General features: G+C 34.9%; 2 protein-coding genes across 3 annotated transcripts; one reads left to right on the forward strand and one right to left on the reverse strand.

Moving 5' to 3' along the window:
- The first annotated feature begins 1466 nt into the window (after positions 1-1466).
- scat (VPS54 subunit of GARP complex scat) lies at positions 1467-17093 on the forward strand. Of its 2 annotated transcripts, XM_069040650.1 has the most exons (4): positions 1467-1623; positions 1683-2927; positions 9259-10322; positions 16765-17093. In XM_069040650.1, the coding sequence occupies exons 2-4, from the start codon at positions 1745-1747 to the stop codon at positions 16972-16974; spliced, it is 2457 nt and encodes an 818-aa protein (XP_068896751.1). In that variant the 5' UTR covers positions 1467-1623; positions 1683-1744; the 3' UTR covers positions 16975-17093. The 2 variants fall into 2 exon arrangements, with proteins under 2 accessions (XP_068896751.1, XP_068896750.1); XM_069040649.1 differs by having other exon boundaries at positions 1563-2927.
- On the reverse strand, positions 16993-18303 carry LOC138125381 (cilia- and flagella-associated protein 161-like). Its single transcript, XM_069040651.1, has one exon. The coding sequence runs from the start codon at positions 18016-18018 to the stop codon at positions 17101-17103; it is 918 nt and encodes a 305-aa protein (XP_068896752.1). The 5' UTR covers positions 18019-18303; the 3' UTR covers positions 16993-17100.
- Between the last annotated feature and the right edge of the window lie 482 nt (positions 18304-18785).

The raw sequence follows: 18785 nt of genomic DNA on the forward strand, positions 1-18785 counted from the left end.
AAATTTCAAAAAGGCATGTTTACATGTGGAAAAAACTGTAATAAATCGACTTCTTGATTTTTGAGGTGTACTCGATAATTTTGAAATTAACTGTAGATCAGTTGAATCCAGCTTACGTATATGACAGTGGCGGAGTCAACATTTTTCTTTTGTTTACGCTATAGAGGAATGTTAGGGGAATGTTCTGAAGATGAAGATAGTTTTTATTATTCTATTAGAAGGTTCTATAACAAAAGTAGATGACCTCGGTGTAGAATTTCTTTCATCAGATGATGAAAATTGAAACCCTAAACTGACGACGTATGATACGCCCCTGTCAGCGGTAAATTGGAGAGCGCGCATCCTAAGCTCCGCCCTGTCATGTTTCGTTTTGACTTTAGCTCTACGCATTTCGATATTGTTTAGTGCGTCGTCCGCGCCGATAATAACAAGTCGTGCCATTCGATGTGAAATGGCCACCAGAGGCACTTGGATCAGTTGGATCGCGAATGAATGGAAACTGTAATAACTACGGAAGGTTTACAACTAGAATAAATGTCAACCATTAATTCGTCATTGATTATCAAAATAACAATAAATACAATAAGAACTTCAATCATAATCGGTGCAAATCATTTTGTATTATTAATTTGTGTTCGCGAGAAACAGCTAGACATAAAAAGGGTTTGAAACTCGAATAAGTATCAATTGTCATTGATTGTCAAAATAACAAATACAATAAGAACTTCAATGACAATAATGCAAATCATTTTGTGATATCAATTTGTATTCGCTAGAAACAGCTAGACATTTAAATTTTGACAATTTGAATAAATTTTTCCTTCTGTAATTTCTGTAATACTATTACAGTTTCCCATAACGCGCGAGGTGGTGACATCTACCGATATTTTGACTTTTTTCCGGACGCAGAGTTTTGAGCGATTGGCACGACTTGTTATTACGATCAGCGCAGACGACGGTTTAGTGTTATCGTTGTTTATGTTTATAATTTATTTTCTTCATTAAAATATACAATTTTGTTGTGAATATGCCTAAGTCAGGCGCAGAAAGAACAAGAGGGTGGCGTGAGAGAAAACGTACGAGTGAAGTGACAGTTCATAATGTGAAAAAAAACGGTGTAAATAATAAAGACAATGAACCAGCAACTAGTCTAGCACCTCGGCTCAGCCACCTCCTCTTGCACCTATCAGTGATAATTTACAATATTCTGATTTTCCTGTAATACAAAAGTTTCACTTCCATCGTGCGTCTGTACGACACACTCTCTTTTTTTACAATACATTGTTTCAATATGCAAAAACGGCGTTTTTTATTTGGTTTCACATTGCACTGTAACATAATTGATTATTGTTAAATCGAATAGTAGGCAACCAAATATGCAATGTATTGTGTCACCCTCACAAGAACAGAAATAAGGCCTCGTACTAAAAACTCACGCGGCCGTTAAGTTAAGAGACAAAAGTCTCTTATTAATCTAGGAGGTTGTGGTATGAACCAACGATAATTCATGAAAGGAAGTTTAAATTACTGCGATTGGCACGATCGTCGATCGAGTTTGTGTTGGTACCGCTGTATTTTGACGTTCCAACTTGACAGTTGTCGTCTTTTCGTTGTGGTTTTCGTGTAATTTGACATGAGTTGCCACAATCGAGTTCTTATCATCTGATATAGGTGTTTTTTAGTAAATCAAACTATGCCTCCGAAAGTGAACAAGTATAAAGCGAGGTAGTACGTCAAGGATTATATGTGTGAGATGACGCCAGCTGCTGAGCAGTGGTCACTATATTCCGCTGCTCAAAATCTTCCGGCCGTTTTAAACGACCCAAATCGTGGCAAACAGTCGAATTTTTTTATTAAGACATGGGGTGATACATTTGTGGAGAAGAGTCAAATTGAAAAGAGTCCCTTTCTTCCTGAAATTACATACTCTCATTTTGATAACTACATTAGAAAGATTGGAAAGAGATACAAGCGTCACATACGTCTCACACAAAATAAATTAGACACTAATCATGTAAAAGCTCGAAATAAGGCTGATCTGGTTAACGGTGAAATAAGTGTTGAAAGTATTCCGGATTTTTTTTTAAAGCAAAACTTTCCTCTTAATGATCCTGTTGTTTTTTCGCAAGTGTTTCGTGGAACTGATCGAAATCAAGATCATGTGCTTCAAGAAGAATTAAGCCATTATCTGGATATAGTTGAAGTGCAAATAGCTAAACAGGTATCTCAAAAATCTGGCGCTTTTTTTCACGCAATGACCTCCCATGATACTATTATGGAGCAAATGGGAGTGGCTTACAACGAAGTTAAATCATTACGATCAAAAGTACAAAAAGTTGACAAGACATTGGCCAAGGACTCTCTAAAGCTGATTGGTTTAGCTAGATCTAAGACAAATCATGTAAAACTAGTGGACAAATTGAAATTAATGTCAACTGTTCTACAAACTCAACCAACTCTTCAGCTTCTTTTAAGTTCATCAGATTATGTTGCTGCCTTAGAGCTCATATCGAGTACTCAAGAAGTTTTGTCAAAAGAATTAGCAGGAGTGACGAGTTTAAGACATTTACCATCCCAACTTAAGGAGATGTCAAAGCTGATTGATAAAATGTTAAGTAATGAATTTGAACGATATGCAGCTGCCGATTTACATAGGCCTTTGGATGCAAATGGTGGTGTACTGGAACAGGAACGTTTAATAAGTTTAGTGGCTGGCTTACTTAGACAAAACCACTTACAATTTTTGGAGACTTATAAACAAGAAGCCGTTACAGCAGCCCAAACCTTACTAAAGCAACTTTTGATCGAACACTTGGCTGATGTTGAAGATGATATGGAACATTGTCTTACGGGATCAGGTGAAGTGGCACCGACAATGGATGCTGCTCATTGGCTTAAAGTTTTGGCTCTTGCAAGTGACGCTCTTGGTGAGTAAACAAGAAAAATAACTTCTTCTTTTCAGTCATTGTGACCCTGTTGTATTTACTTACATGACGATTTTGGGATAAATAATTTTTTGTCAAAATTAAAAATACTTTTATGTATTAAAATCAATAGAATGGAATTTATTACTATGCTATACGGATTTGTTTTACATTTACAAAATTGACCATATGTGTTTTCGTCTTTGAGTGCAAAGTTTAAATTTTAAAAAGTACCAGCTGCTGGAACATACATTTTTGTCTGTTCAGATAAAAATTAATTAAACAAAAGTATTTGAGATCTGATGTGAACGATGAGACTTACAACCTAAATTTGTTATTGAAATGTTATTTGCGAGAGTCATGACACAAAATGAAAAACTAATTTGTTTGAAACTTTGCTGACGTTAAAAATTCTGTATAAAAGGAAAAATCATTTGGTATTCAAAAAATTGTAAGAATAATAATCAAGGGACTAAAATCTAACTACATATTATAGATTGTAGGTACAGGGTGATTCAAGTTTTACCGCCAGAGCGAAAACACCCACTTCTAATCCATTTAAAATTCTCAAAAAATTCAGGAATGATTGTGTATCGTTGTAAAACATTTAGTAAAAATTTAAACTTTTTTAATGAAACAGGTAAATATTTCGTTTTAATTCAATAACCGCTAGATTAATTTACATAATTTTTCGATGAGAGTCCTTTCAAACATTTAGGAAAAATTAGGTGTCATTGAAATCATGAAAACATCACCGGTTTCCGAAATAAATGGAATTTGACAAAGTGCAAGATTTAGCTATGATTTATTATTAAATTGGGCGGTCACTTCCACAAAGGAGGTTGACATGGCTTGTTTATGGTACCCTTTAGGGACTTAAGAATGACTAGAAAAGTTGTCAACAGATGTCTACCCAACAATGAGGTATTTATTTATGATAATGCAGTTGTAAAAAATTGCAATAATTTAAAAACTAACAATTTTCTTTTGATGCGAATTTCATAAATGCGTTCTTTGAATGAATTGTGAATTATGAACGTGTACGAAAAAATTTTTTTGTATCAAATTTTTTTAAATTTTATGGCTCGGAATGAAGTGATTGATACGGGAAAGTTGATTGTATACATTTGAAGCCTTATACCGGGTGGGGCATCGTATACGCGCACGCGAGAAATCGCGACTTCTAATTAAATAAAATTGTCGAAATTTTATATACCTAACTAATTATTGGTAAGGTATATTCGAGAATTTTTAAAAAAATTTTTGTTAATAAATAAGGCCGTAACAGTTTTATAAGTTTTCTCAAATTTACCTAAAAAGTTTTTACACTAAATGAATCTGTATCTGCTAGCGCATCAAACCCTGGTGGCACAATTACAAATTTTGTCTTGGTTAGCCAAATAATTCGCTTTTTTATTTAAACGCAAAGCAGACGCGTGATTTATGGCACAATGGTATAATTTCCCAACAAAAGGTATTACCCACCGTTTTAAACCTTTTTGCCACAAAATTGACAGTTTCCATTGTCACCTAAATTTACGACAGCAAAAGTAGCAGGTCATAAATAAAAATTATTTTGAAAGTTGAAATGTAAAACAGCGTTTAATTCAAAATATAATTGGTATTTTTTTCCGCTGATTTCGTAAATAATTATAGGAAGTGAACCTAGGTAGGTTAGTATAAAAATCAGAATTTGACTTTTTGGTTGAAATTTACATTTTATTTTTTTTTGGCTTTGTTTGTAAGTGAAAAATTATCAAAAAATTATAAAATGTACCTTACCAATAGCCAGGTCAGTGTGAAAAATTTCGACAATTTTATTTAATTAGAAGTCGCGATTTCTCGCGTGCGCGTATACAATGCCCCACCCGGTATGAAGGGAATGTAACCCCAACGTTTCATAATTTTTACTAATTTTTTAATAGGGTTTATCGTGCGGGCGGTAAAACTTGAATCACCCTGTACAGTTGTGCGGACACGGAATTTTAGACGTCAAATTTATGTCAATTCAAAAAATGTCAATGTAAGCCACACTTTATTGTCATTATGATTGACGTTTGAAGTTTGAAACTACATATTTGACATTTGAAAGTTTATTTTTGGCATGTCAGTATGATAAAAATTACAAAAATCGAAAGTGAGGTTAGTTGCACCTAAAGCCAGTTTTACTTTTTTATATCAATCGAATGACAATTCGTCCAAGATTCCGTGTCCGCAACAGTATGTCTAAACAAGAACAACTCTTGTGCCTAATTTTGCCTATACTGCTCAACGGAATTTTCGAATGAGTAAATTGTGGATGAGAAAGCTGGTTGTAAGTAAAGGGTCGTTTTCATGGTGGCTTTACAAGCGTGGCTCGCTTGGCTTGGAAGCCGCTCGACCAATGGGAGCACAGCTTTTAAAAAACGCCGCGGCGTGGCTCGGACTTTGCTAGAATAGGAAATATTTCTATTTTTCAAAGCCACGCTCAGGCTTTGGAAGCTTGCGCATGCGCTCGAACTCCCAACTACATAATCAAATCAGCTGATGTGATAGTTCAACCTTCGATCATATATACTACGTGGATGCGTAATGCAACGAGTTGGTGAGACACATTTGATGTTCCAAAAAATTGAAAAGAGATAAATAGACACAAACGCATAAGTCTAAGAGAAATAGCTACACAACTTGCACAAGTTCGCTCTGCGCATGATCAATGGCCAACGCTTTGACAATTGACATCTGTAAATCTGTGAATCTGTGATTGTGATTGACATTATAAGTTCATGTTTTTCTTTTGTTTTTCTCTCGTTTTTTCTCTTGTTTTTGTGAAAACTGAAAAATGAAGTTTTGTTACGTGTGTAAAAATAAAGATAATCACTGAATACATGCGCCTGCGTAGAATGCAACATTCCGGTACACATTGTGTCGCTTTTTTTGGAACACGAGGTAGACAAGGTATTAGGCATCCACGTAGTAGGTATATATGATCGAAGAGTTCAACGCTAGCTCGCCCAATAGCGCATGCGCGTAGGTGTGGCTGCCTTGAAGTAGCAAGCCACCATGAAAATGAAAACTGAAAACCACTCTTCCAAAGCCAAGCTAGCCCTGAGCGAGCCACGCTTGTAAAGCCACCATGAAAACGACGCTTAAATGACCGAACTTTAAGAATATGATTTCGTTGACATAAATTCGCTTTAAAATTAAACAGAATAACATTACAGTGTTTTTCTTTTGGTTCCAAAGTGCTTCAAGGTTAAACTGTCAAAATATTTTTTTCAAATACGGACACATACTTTTTTTATTAATTCTGACAGAGATATTTATTCTCAAAACAACAATGTATGACATGTGTAACCTCATATAACAAAAAAATAACACTACATTTTGAAACAAATGACGAGCACCAAGCGAGAAGCTATCAAAATTCATTGCGTTACAATGTATGTAATAAATTAACCAAGTTAAGTTAGTTGGAAAAACAAATGACAAATATGTAATAACATTTGGGATTGCACGTACAGAGCGCATCGACCATAGTAGCATTTTTTAACTTTTTTTTTGTATTTTGGGTACGTAAGTGTACACTTGTGATATGTACACTGTTTTTTTAGAATAAACATTTCTATCAGAAGTGTTAAAAAAAGTATGTGTTCCCAATTTTTTTTGACAGTTTAGCCCTGAAGCCCTTGGACCTATATGTGAATTTATTAGGGCTTTTTGTAGTCTATTTAGAGCCATTTAATTTGGTGTATAAATAATTAAAATCCTTCCATAAATAAAGGAGTTATGGACTCATCTTCTTTTTCGGGGACACCTGTGTCTTACAAATATCAAAACAATCATTGTTTACGTTCATACACTGTAAAAAATTAGCGGAGTGAATTTGGAGCGAATGCGGAGTGAATGATTTGTAATTGATTTAATCCCCCCGCAGTGAAATCCACTCCAAGAGGGAGTTTATTTAGATTATTCATAAAAAAAAAACTCTTCGGAGTGAAATACATAATTCTTTCACTATTAGTGGTTTGCCACCACATAAGTTAGTATTGAAAGTTAATTGCAAGTTTTACTGATCAGAAACTTAAATAGAAAGGAAGCATTAGTCTATGGAACAAGAATACGCATCAACTTTATGCATCGAAATGCTATTGATTGCGAAGTTTTAACTGGAACCGAACGCAATAAGAGAATTTTGATTCCACGTATAAATTTAACATATTCAGGTACTATTTTACCATTTAATTTTCAAAGAAGTCAATTTCCAATTATAGCTGCCTTTGCGATGACAATAAATAAGTCTTAAAAACAAACATTCGAAAAAATTGCAATTGTACGTCGCAGCAAGTAGAGTTCGATCATTCAATGGTTTGAGATTTTATATTTCCGAATATAACGGCCAAGGGCATTTAGCAAACGATGAAATTTTATTTTAAGTTCAATGGACACTGCACAATTTATAATATTTTTATAACTCTGGATGAGTACACGGAATTGAAACATCGTAATTTTCTTCGGACATTTTTGCAATTTTTCTCAAAGTGAATTGTTTTATTTATGTCGTTTCCATAGCGACATGGCGACATGTAGGCCGACTTTATTTTTATTGACAATGAAGGAAATTTTACTTGTTCATTTTATAATTACAAATTTTCGGGTTGCACACAAAATGTTGTGTACACCTTGGCTATGAAATCCTTTGACGATCTCGAGATTGCCTTGCCTCGGCCGCAAAACGTCCTTGGCGACAATTTTTCTCTCTGTTCGTCAAAGTACGATTTCGCATCCTTGATATACAAAATTCTTTTTCTCCCTACCGGTTAGAAATGTAGGCTGTGGATACCTCATTTGAGGTGAGAAAATTCAACTTTCTCGCTAAGGTAAGAAAGTTAATCATGAAATGTTTATGGTAAAACTGTACCAAAATACAAATGTCAAAAGTGTCAAAAGTGAAATAAGTTATTGATAAATGAAAGCCAATTCAATGAAGTAAGTTGGTAGGTCAATCATATAATCTGGAAAATAAACAGATAAGCTAGGTAGGTAGATTACTTTACCCTGTTTATATCAAATTTTCGAACAAACCTCAAATCTTCAAATGCGATGACAAGTTAATTAAACAAATAACACAGGCTACTATTCAATTCTCAAAATTTTCGTTTTAATCACGAATATAACGATTTTTTTTTACTTTTTTCAACAAAGTTGTGCCGGTAGGGAAAAAAATTGTATTCAAACCTTGTTAAGAAAGTGTCCTTGCAGACCTTAGGCACTTACAAACCTCGTCTACGACTCGGTTTATAATCTTTGCCTGCGGTCTGCAAGAAACCACTTTCTTACCTTGGTTTGAAACAACTGACAGGTCACACAAAATTCTTTATGAAAATCAAGATTTCAACATTCTCAAAATCATGAACCTAACTTTGAAGACTGCGCCTACTCGATCTCACGGTACATAATAATAATCTTTCAGAATTGTTATCCCATTAGCCTATTAAAACAAATTATCCAAAAATTTCAACAATCAAAATAAATATGTAATGTCAAAAGTGTAACTTTTTAGCCTTTATAGTTTTGACACTAAAGCGAATTTTGAGAAACTGTGTAAACATTATCCCTTATCCCTGAATAGTGTCTATAAGATTCCATGTTTTTGTACATTAGAAAAAAATCTTATACGTGGTCTGAATTCATCCTCATCTAATTTAGTGGTTGCCGAATATTAGCAGCAAAATGATCGTCACTTCTCTTTGATGACATTTCAATTCTGCCTTCTTTTCACTACGAAAACTTAAGGAAACACTCGAGATGCAAAAATCTCCACAGGACATGACTTTCGACTATCCACTATTTATACATCCATCGCTGATCAAGAGCGTGTCTCCTCCGTCATCTCCCAACATTTTCTCACTCCCCACCATTTCTTCCACATAAATCTAAATATCTACATCGGTTCTTAACCACTTGATGATGAAGAAATGCAGAGATTAATAATTTAATCATATTCTTAGGAATTTCTTGCGATAAGTTACAAAGATATCTTACTATTTTTTAATTTGCAATTTGGTCCATTCTTTTTAAAAAGTCAGCTTTACCGAACCAATTCATTCAAAATAGGCACGAATCAAATTTCATAAATGTTATTTTCAGTAAATAACCATTCTATAATAATAAATATTTTGCATTTTTGAATCAAGACTTTCCAACGTCGGGGACTATGAATGATGAATTACCCCTCGTAAATATAATATTGTAAGTCTATACATATTTTCAAAACGTAGTAACTGCAGTTTAATCTTTTTTTTCATTGCAGTACTTAATTGAGTGAATTAAATATCTTGTCATTGACTTTCAGGCAAGCTAGTTCAGAGAGTGAAAGCAGTCCATAATGTGATAAAAGAGACGGCGGACACGAGTGCCGGCCTTCGATCGACCACGTCCTTGCGCGACACAGAAAATTTTTTAACCCTCGAAGATCACAACCGCGTCGAAGTAAAACTAAAAGACTTGCTTATCTCGATCTGTGATTATTGCCACGAAAGACTGGCTTCTCTAGTTAGCACTCAGTCAGACAAGCAAACAATAACGGCAACTCAGGTGACCGAATTGTCAACGATCGTCGACAACTTCACCGAACTATGCGAGAAAATCTGCGGACGTCAGAGCGCCGCCTTGCGGGCCGCCTTCAAGATCCAAGCCGGGAATTACGTGAACAAATTCCACAGTCAACGGAAGAACAAACTGACCATGCTTCTGGACGCGGAAAGATGGAAAGTCGCCGATGTGCCTCAAGAAATCCAAATCCTAGTCGACAAGTTAGCTTTAGGTAATACGATAAGATCGTTGCCGAGTTCGCCGAGTAACGAGAATAGCGACGAAAAGAAACCATCACCCGCTCTGAAAATAGGCGCTCAGGATTACACCACGGTGGGTACAGTTCTGATTTTGATCCAACTGGTTTGTGAATACTGTGTTTGTGCTCATAACTTGCAATTGTTGGCTCCGATCGTGGGCAGAAATTTGACGGAACTGTTGAGGACGTTCAATTCGAGAAGTTGTCAGTTAGTGTTGGGTGCGGGTGCGTTGAAAACTGCCGGCTTAAAGACCATCACCACCACGAATTTGGCTTTAACGTCTAGGTCGTTGCAGATGGTTTTGTGGATGATACCACATATTAGGGCTCACTTTAATGCTCTAACTAGTGATCCGTTGAACGGTTTCGACGCCATCGAAAGAGATATCGGACATCACATTCAACAGCTGGAAACTAAAGTATTGTCTATTATGAATAGCCTTTTGGGGGATCAGCTTAACGAATGGGACGCTAAACCACCCGTTCCATCCAAAGCGTTCAGAAACGTTTCCAGGCATCTCACCAAACTCCACGAGGCTGTCAGTCCCGTATTACCCGAAGAACAGGTATTTCTCTTTAACGAAATTCTTAATACCTTGTGGTTTTCACGTATAAATTAAATAATATCTAATCAAAATTCAAGTGTAATTGATATTTCGGTTTTTCTTTTTCAAAAGTGTGATTTTGACATGCTGCGTAATGGTATTTGGTAGCAAGTTATTTACAGGATTGGTTTGTTATAATCGATTCACGATGAATGTGGATAAGTGGTGGCTGTGATTTGTTGGATAAACTGCCTCAACTTTATATTTTTTCCTGTCAGAAATATGACATGATTGTTCCGATATTCAAATTTGAACAATGTATTTAATTTTGATTAAAAAATTATGGATAGAAAACGGATATGTACGGTTTTCCATTAATGAAGTCCGTGTAAAACCTCAAGTGAGTAGAATTATAGCATATATTTTTAATTATAAAATGCATGTGCATGATACGTAAGTTATGCATAATGCTTAAAACAACAAGATTCGATTAATCTCGCAGAGATACGTATTTTTTTAGTTTTCCGTTTCACCCAAAATTCTTATGTTAGACAAGTATACAGGGTGTTTGCGAAGTTGAGGCGTTCCTTTTAACATGTGATAGTATGCGTTGTTCTAAAGAGTTTTAGCCAAAATTACCTTAGTAAAATGTGTACGGCAATGAAGATAAAATATGTAAATTTTTTTGAAACCGGTCCTGCTCAAATTTGCGCTGATTTGTTAAAAATTAGAATTGACAAAAAAAAATCAAATGAGCATGGACGTTAATCAAAAATATTGTCAGAGTTGTCATCTAATTAGTCGGAATGGCTTTATCATTACGAAAATAATGAGTTCTCAGATATGTTGCTAATGTATGGGCAATGTTATCAACTTATCACGTTATCAGAATGCAGCTGCGGCGTCCAGAGAGTACGCAGGGCGATTTCCAGAAAGACACCATCCTGGGCCACGTCAGTTATTAATCTAGTACAGCGGAGAAATAGACAGGACCGGACTCAAAATTTTAGAAAACAAAAAAATATAAAATCAATTACATATCTCCGTTAATACAAACATTTTACTAACAAGATTTAGGCTAAGATTCTTAAGAATAATGTATAGTACAGTTAATTTCAAAATTATCGAGTACACCTCAAAAATCAAGAAGTCGATTTATTACAGTTTTTTCCACATGTAAAGATGCCTTTTTGAAATTTGAGTCTCATATTTTTTATATAGGTTAGGTAAGTTTGACAACATAAAATGTCGCTGATATTTGAGAACACCATAACAGTGTCTGTTTTATCCTCTGCACGGTGCTCTTCGCGATGTTATAATAGTGGGCTACCCTTCGGATCGACCACCCTTCTTCTAATTTGGAAAGAATGAGCACTTTCGCGTTTTCGGTTAGATCAGGCATTTTGTTTGTCAAAATTGACATTGATCATTGACAAAAAATATAAGTGCATTTCACACTGTAGAAAATTAGGTGTACTCTATAATTTTGTAATTAACTGTACCTCGTGTTACAAGGAACGCCTCAACTTCGAAAACACCCTGTATTTTACTAACTTGGGGTATTACATGGACTTTACCTACCGGGTGTAGAATGGATTTTGGTACATAGGCACTTGACGTGTAAAAGTAAAAATCCTCGGATATTGACTCCCCAAATTATTTTAGAACAAAGCCTTAAATACAAAAGTTGTAAGTAGAGTTTTATAAATGGTTCCCAATTCTTATTTGTTTTGTTTTTTAACATCTTCCGGAAGTATTCACGATCTTTTTGGGACCGAGTTGGCTATGATTTTTTCTTTTCATGTTGGACTAACTGACTCAGTGATGCAACGGATGCAATTTTTTTTTCTGTCAGTGTCTATTCGACATTTTCTTGCCACCGCATTGTCAGATTTATTATTTTAATATTCGTAGGAAACTAAATGATTTATTAAGTGTGTAAAAATAATTTAAATTTCCGTCAAAGGAACAGTCAAAATTGCCAAAATAATTTTATTACGATAAAAAATTTCTATTAAACGATTTAATTTACTTTTCCGTTGACCGCTTGTTAATTTCAATATTAATGAATTATTTTGTCTAAAATATAGTGTATTAATGGACCTCATTAATACACTATTTTTCATTAATCAACGATTTTTGCGATTTTGACGTTTTGATGAAATTTTGATACATTCTTTGCACTTACCAACACTGCAGCAGGTAGTGCAGCAGGGTTTTCTATATTTTATAGCTCCATAACTTCACAATTACGAATTCACTTTTTCAAAAGACGACCTTTTTGGTTATAATTCGCATGTCATATTTTTCAAAGGTAACTAGGTTTTCTTAACAACCGTGATTTTTACGTGAAATTGAATGTGAATGGAGTTGACGTCTTCTGACACTTTGTGAAAAAGTGAATAGAAAGTGTTGAAATATTTAAAAATGGCCTACCCTGAGGACAAAAAAAGGATGAAGGTATTTTATAAGGTCTCATCTTTATCGAAAAAGATAAGATTGGTTTTGATTTGGCTTTAATTTGAACTTTTGTCACAAAAAAAAAGTTTGCGGTCAACGAACTCGTTTGTTAATGGGCGATTAATAATCTCAACTATTAAAGGCACTCACTCGCTACACTCGTTCGTGCTTTAATCAGTTTCGATTATTAATCGCCTTCATTAACAAACTAAAGTCCATTCTAAAATAAAAAAACTACCAACGTCGCATTTTCCTCGATAATTACGATCGGCAACGCTGTTTAGTGTAAAATTTGTTGAGAATTGTAATTTTGAGGTTAAGTGTTTATTAAATGTCTTGTTTTTCTTGGCATGTTTAAGTAAAAATAATAAGAATCAATAAATAAATTAAACGTGCTGTTAATAAAACAATATGAATGGAATTCAAAGCAATTGAATTTTATTTTGAATCAAATAATTGTCATAATTTATAGTTACCAACATATCTACCTAGGGTTTTTTAAATTTTACCAACCTAAAGGAACAGGTGGTGGTTTTTGATTTTTGAATAGACTTTAGTTTATTAAATAACTATTAAAAAGGACAGACCAGATTTAAGAGATCCGGCAACAATGTACCTATTCAGAAAATATAACCGTAAACTGAAAACAATCTAACCTAACACAAAAAGTGTCAATTTCCTTTAGGGAATTTAGTTATCCCCGAGGTATTGCCAACAAAATCACTAGATGGTCATAGCCAACTCGGTCCCAAAAAGATCGTGAATGCCTTATAGTGTGACAACTTCTTACGAGAGATAGGTTAGAATTATGGTGAAAATTCAATGACATTTTTAGAAATTATTTGATAGGTATTGTCAAATAGACAATTAATTGACAAATGGACAAAACCAAATTTATTAACCATTTACCAAACTCCCGCACTGTCAAAGTGTTTGCAAGTTGCCGCACTGCCGTTCTGATACTAGTTTTTACTTTAACGTTGGCGCAAAAATTTGAAATTTCAAATTTGAAGTTAAGTTTAATAAATTCGCTTTCTTTCATTCAAAGTATTACTTACACGAAATGGCTGAACAAGAAGAAGATATGAAAGGTAAAAGAATACTGTTAACGGTCAGAGAGAAGAAGGGTATTTATTGTTAATTATTGTTTGGTAAGATGTAAGAAGAGAATTACTGCATTAACATAACCAAACTTGGTGGCTCGGTGGCCGCATGGCTGTCGGAGACAGTGCTCCGAGGTCGCGGTCCCGGCGCTAGTGGGTTCGAATCCCACCGAAGGGGGAGGATTTTTTCGAAGGAAGGAAACTCCGCCGGGCCATGGATGTGTGTGTATGTCTAGTAGGGGCTGGCGGTAGGGTGGTGGAAGGAATAGCGACACTCTCCCGACACCACCGCGAGGTCAGCAGGGTTCAAATCCCAGGCCGGATGGGCCTCCCATGGATGTTTGTGCTGTATTTCATGTTGTGTTGTCCAGAAAGAAAAAAGGAGAAGAGAGGGTGGGTGTGGGTGGCCGGGGAAAGTACCCCGGAGCCCCGCCGCACAAAGGAAAAAAGAGGAAAAAGCCGACCGCAAGGTACCTGATAGACCAGTACGGTGAAAAGGGAAAGGCAAAAAAAAAAAACATAACCAAACTTTTCTTGTTGACGTTTTTATATCTAGATTTTGTGTACAGGCAACTGAAAAGGTATCTCACCATAGATACACTCCAAAAAAAAAATCAAAAATTTGACACCGACAGCGCGGGAGTTTAATAAACGGATAGTACATTAGGAAACTTTTCATTTTCCGTTTTTTTTTGCAACCAACTGTACAATATAAAAAATATTTTTGTATATATTTTGTTTTATAGTCTGTCTCAATTCAAAGCTTCCACCAACTCTGCATTCTACGTTATCAATACAACCGGCAACACTGTTTGGTGAAAATTGCGTCATCTTGTATTTGTGAGGTTATCATTTAAGGTGTCGGTCAATTTTCGTTTTTACAGCTCAAGATCTTAGAATAAAGGAAAAGAACGTGCTAACTTTTTATCTCTTCGAAAGATTTTACTAGAGCATTTTTCATTTTATTGTCAAGTTAATTACAAAAATTACAAATTACAAATACCATCTGACGCATTTTTCACCAAACAGTGTTGCCGGTTCTATTTCCATATTTCCAACGTAGAATGCAGTGTTGATTAACTGAACACGTGATCAGATTGAACCAATCGAATTGTAGTAAATTTAATCTCGAGTTTTCATAAATTTGATGAAGACAAAAATTATCTTTTTATACAACTGAAATTAAAAGCGACGTTTTTAGTGGAAGCTAATTTGATTAAAAATTGCTCTTTATAACTTACCGTGTTAAAAGTATTTTTTCCACTACTAGTCTCAGAAGGCTTCATTATTGACTCTCGAACCGACCCCAGAAGTAGAATTTCTCTCCCAAGGTTAATAATGATTTTCATTATTAACCTAGGTGAATAATGAACAGCCGTCACCTAGCAACGAAAGATTTTCGTTGATTTCATTGGTTAACTTAGACGATTTTCATAGCAACCGTTGAAAAATGAGAACTCGGATCGTCGCATCGGACAAAATAATTTTAGTAATAATTATTATCCGAAAGGGTTTTAACGTATCTAGTAATGGAAAAAATAGTATATAAACCACGGTGAAGAAGTCCCTTATAGACTTCGCGCCTTAGAACCCTCGGCACGCCTCGGGCTCTAATCTTGGCGCTCTGGCTATAATCATGAACTTCTTCACCTTGGTGTATAATATACTATTTAACACTAGTAAAAAAAAACTTTTAACACTATAATTTGTTTCAAAATCAAAAATCCACCAACACTGCACTGAAAATACTTCCGAAACGGATCAAAATGCATTATTAACGTATGTAATTGCAACAATTGATAGTTAAATTTGTTTGTGTTTGTAATAAACATAGTTTTGATTATTTATTTTTTGATGAGACTTGTAATAACTATTACAGGTCTCTTCTACGTGCCTGTTAAATATTACAGGGCTCTGCCTGTAATTACCCATTTACTTAGTTACCACAAATACCTATAAAGTGTCATTTACTTAGAAGGTGGAAATAAAGTGTTTTACAAAACGTTATGAAAACTTTTTTGACGTTTCTAATAAACAAATGTCAATACAAGACTAGCTACCTGATTTTTGCCGCAGAAATTAAAATAAACATCAAAAATACGACTACGTTTTTTAATGCAATGCAAACCAGTTGTATAAAAAATAGATGTTTGATGGACGTGTTAAAAGTGATTTTATTTTGTTCGTGTACCCCACTTACAAAATAAAATCTCACTTTTAACACTTATAATCTATTTCAAAATCAAAAATCCACCACCTGTTGAATTATGTTGGCAGAAAAAAAAATCCCTAGAACAGGTTTAATTTTTTGGGTTGGCCTAACCTCCCGCCAAAATTTGACATTGAACTGTTGAGTTTATTTACGTAACACAAAATAATTATTATGTGCAAAAAAGTGGCAGCTACCGTATCATACCTAACTTTTGAGAGATATAATAAAATAAGAATAAAAAACACGATGAATTACGACCTAAACAGCTGTCAATAATTTTCTTTTATAATCATAACCCCACTTTTTTCTGACACTTGCAAACACACTAAAAACAAAAGTTGGCGACGTTGTCGGTTGTATTTTCGAGGTAGAATGCAGTGTTGGTGGATTTTTGATTTTGAAACAGATTATACATCATAAATAACTATTATTGAACCTAATGTAAAATAATAAAATGTCATTGTCACAGTAAAATTTTGTTGTCAATTAAGTTTAACAGTTTAGGTTTAATTGAACTGAACGAATTACGAAAGTATCGTAAATATTTAAAGCACATTTAGAGCTACAGATTTCAAACACTATGACATAAGTGGTTCGTCAATAAAGCTAAACAGAAACATCAATAATTAAACTTTTAACTAAAGTTCAAGATCAAATTGTAGAGTGTAATTTGATAAATCTTTCACAGGTTACGGACATCTACGAAGTTATCCACAAGAACTTGAAATCTCGACTTCGAGAACAACTGATAAAAATGAACATCCAAAATAATGGCGGTCCCCAACACGGAGTTGTCACCACTGAAATAATTTTTTACTTAGAAACAATGAAGACTTTGAAAGTTTTGCCCGAAAAGTATCTGTCAGATAAAGCCATGGATGATATTTGGATGAGGTAATAAAAATTGATAAAGTAATACAGTTATGTACATTATTTATTAAGCTTGTATAAAGTATGTCTGCATAAAAGAATGTATGGATTTTGTTGTTGTTTTTCATTAAAAGACATAAAAAATAAGAGCAGTTTATTTGCCACAGTCAGGTTGCCGCGTGCCCAATTGCACGTGGTCCATATCTGTTTTTTCTGCACCGACGATTTTCCAAACATTCTCGCTGGTTTCCATTCTGTGGGTATCCCTAAACGTATGACAAGAAATAGTACATTCGGTACCGAAAAATGTGGGTATCCAGTTATGGAACTCTGTTGCTAAATTGTGACCCGAAGCAGTGTGTTGAATTATGACATGAGCATTATATAAGACAAAAGTTCCACATGTTTCATGTCTGAGTTGAGGCTTCCAGTGCAAAATTTTAAATCTGCAATAAATATCAGGACTTCGACTTAACCGTAAACCCAAATGTTTGCCAAATGTGTCCATAGTTGAATTTTCGCACTGCACATACAAGGGTGCCGCGTCGCTCTCCAATACTTGTATGTAAACATCTTCACCATAATTCACCATTCCTGTTTTTTCGGAATCGCAACCGACAATCACGAATGTGTTCCTGACGCAGGGGTTTCTGTTAGGCGACGCCGACAACACACATCCATGTGTGAAATGTTGAGTGCATTCAATTTCTCTTTCAGTAATTACTCCAGACAGGTACAAAGGTTGCAGTGTTTCCTGGCCGCAGGGAGTGAGGTGGGAAATTCCGTAAGACTTGATTTGGTAGTTTTTGTTGTAGGCAATATACGCAGATTCTGGAGCCAAAATTGTGGGACGAAGCAGGTTGCGAAACATTTTTCGAGTTTTTTGAATTAGTAATTGACAATGTTCTTTCTTGTAATTGTATGCGAATTCCAGTTGTTCTCTGATTGCCAGTTCATTTGACCAATATCCGGCACGAACAGGCAATGAGTATATGATTCGATTTTTATACAGTTCTGATAGTTCTTCCTTTTCTTTTTGGTAATTAATTGGTTTGCTAAAGTTTTCACACATTTTGGAAGATTTTTATGATCCGCGATAAATGAATGAAGCGCGTTTAAAAATGTACATGAAATGTATAAATGACAGATTTTGACAGAATTGTTAATTTTGGTATAGGAACATGAACATGCTATTGTTTATGAATGGAACAAACGAGTGAATCTTAATTTTTGTCCGATCGGACGTTTTCACGTGTTTACCGATTCTGTTTCGAGAGCGATAGCTTGTGTTTACACTGTCGATGCAGAGTGTTTCCAAATGACAACCGAACACGGCATTCTCTCGAAATCGACAATATGAATTTGCGGTCGATCACACACATGATTTTTTCTACAATAGCAACCATAAAAACAATGTCACATTTTATGACAAAAAATGATCAATAATTTACGGTTACTAAACTGAGACAGCGAACGTTTTTAGTATAATCTTGCCAAAAATAAATGACTCCCTATGATTTAGGGATATTCGTTACTAGGTTGCCATAAATTTGGTTAAGTTGGAGCTAGGTTGGAGGCTATGTGGTTTCTGGTGACAAACAAGAGATATCGTAACGCGTAGCGAATTCCTTGTAACAGTTGCATAATATGGCTCTATTTCTCGCTAAGTGATAGATGTTTTTTTGTTGCACAATCAATTTTGGTTTCTGGCGCCTAGCGTTTTGATACAGTTGGCCATGGTTGGACATAATCTCTCAATTCATAGTAACCAACCTTAATCATTCAAAATTACTTTTGAAAATTCTAGTTACACACAACATGAAAAACGTGATTTCCCTA

The sequence above is a fragment of the Tenebrio molitor genome, chromosome 3, assembly GCF_963966145.1.
Source record: "Tenebrio molitor chromosome 3, icTenMoli1.1, whole genome shotgun sequence".
In the NCBI taxonomy this organism is placed as follows: domain Eukaryota; kingdom Metazoa; phylum Arthropoda; class Insecta; order Coleoptera; family Tenebrionidae; genus Tenebrio; species Tenebrio molitor.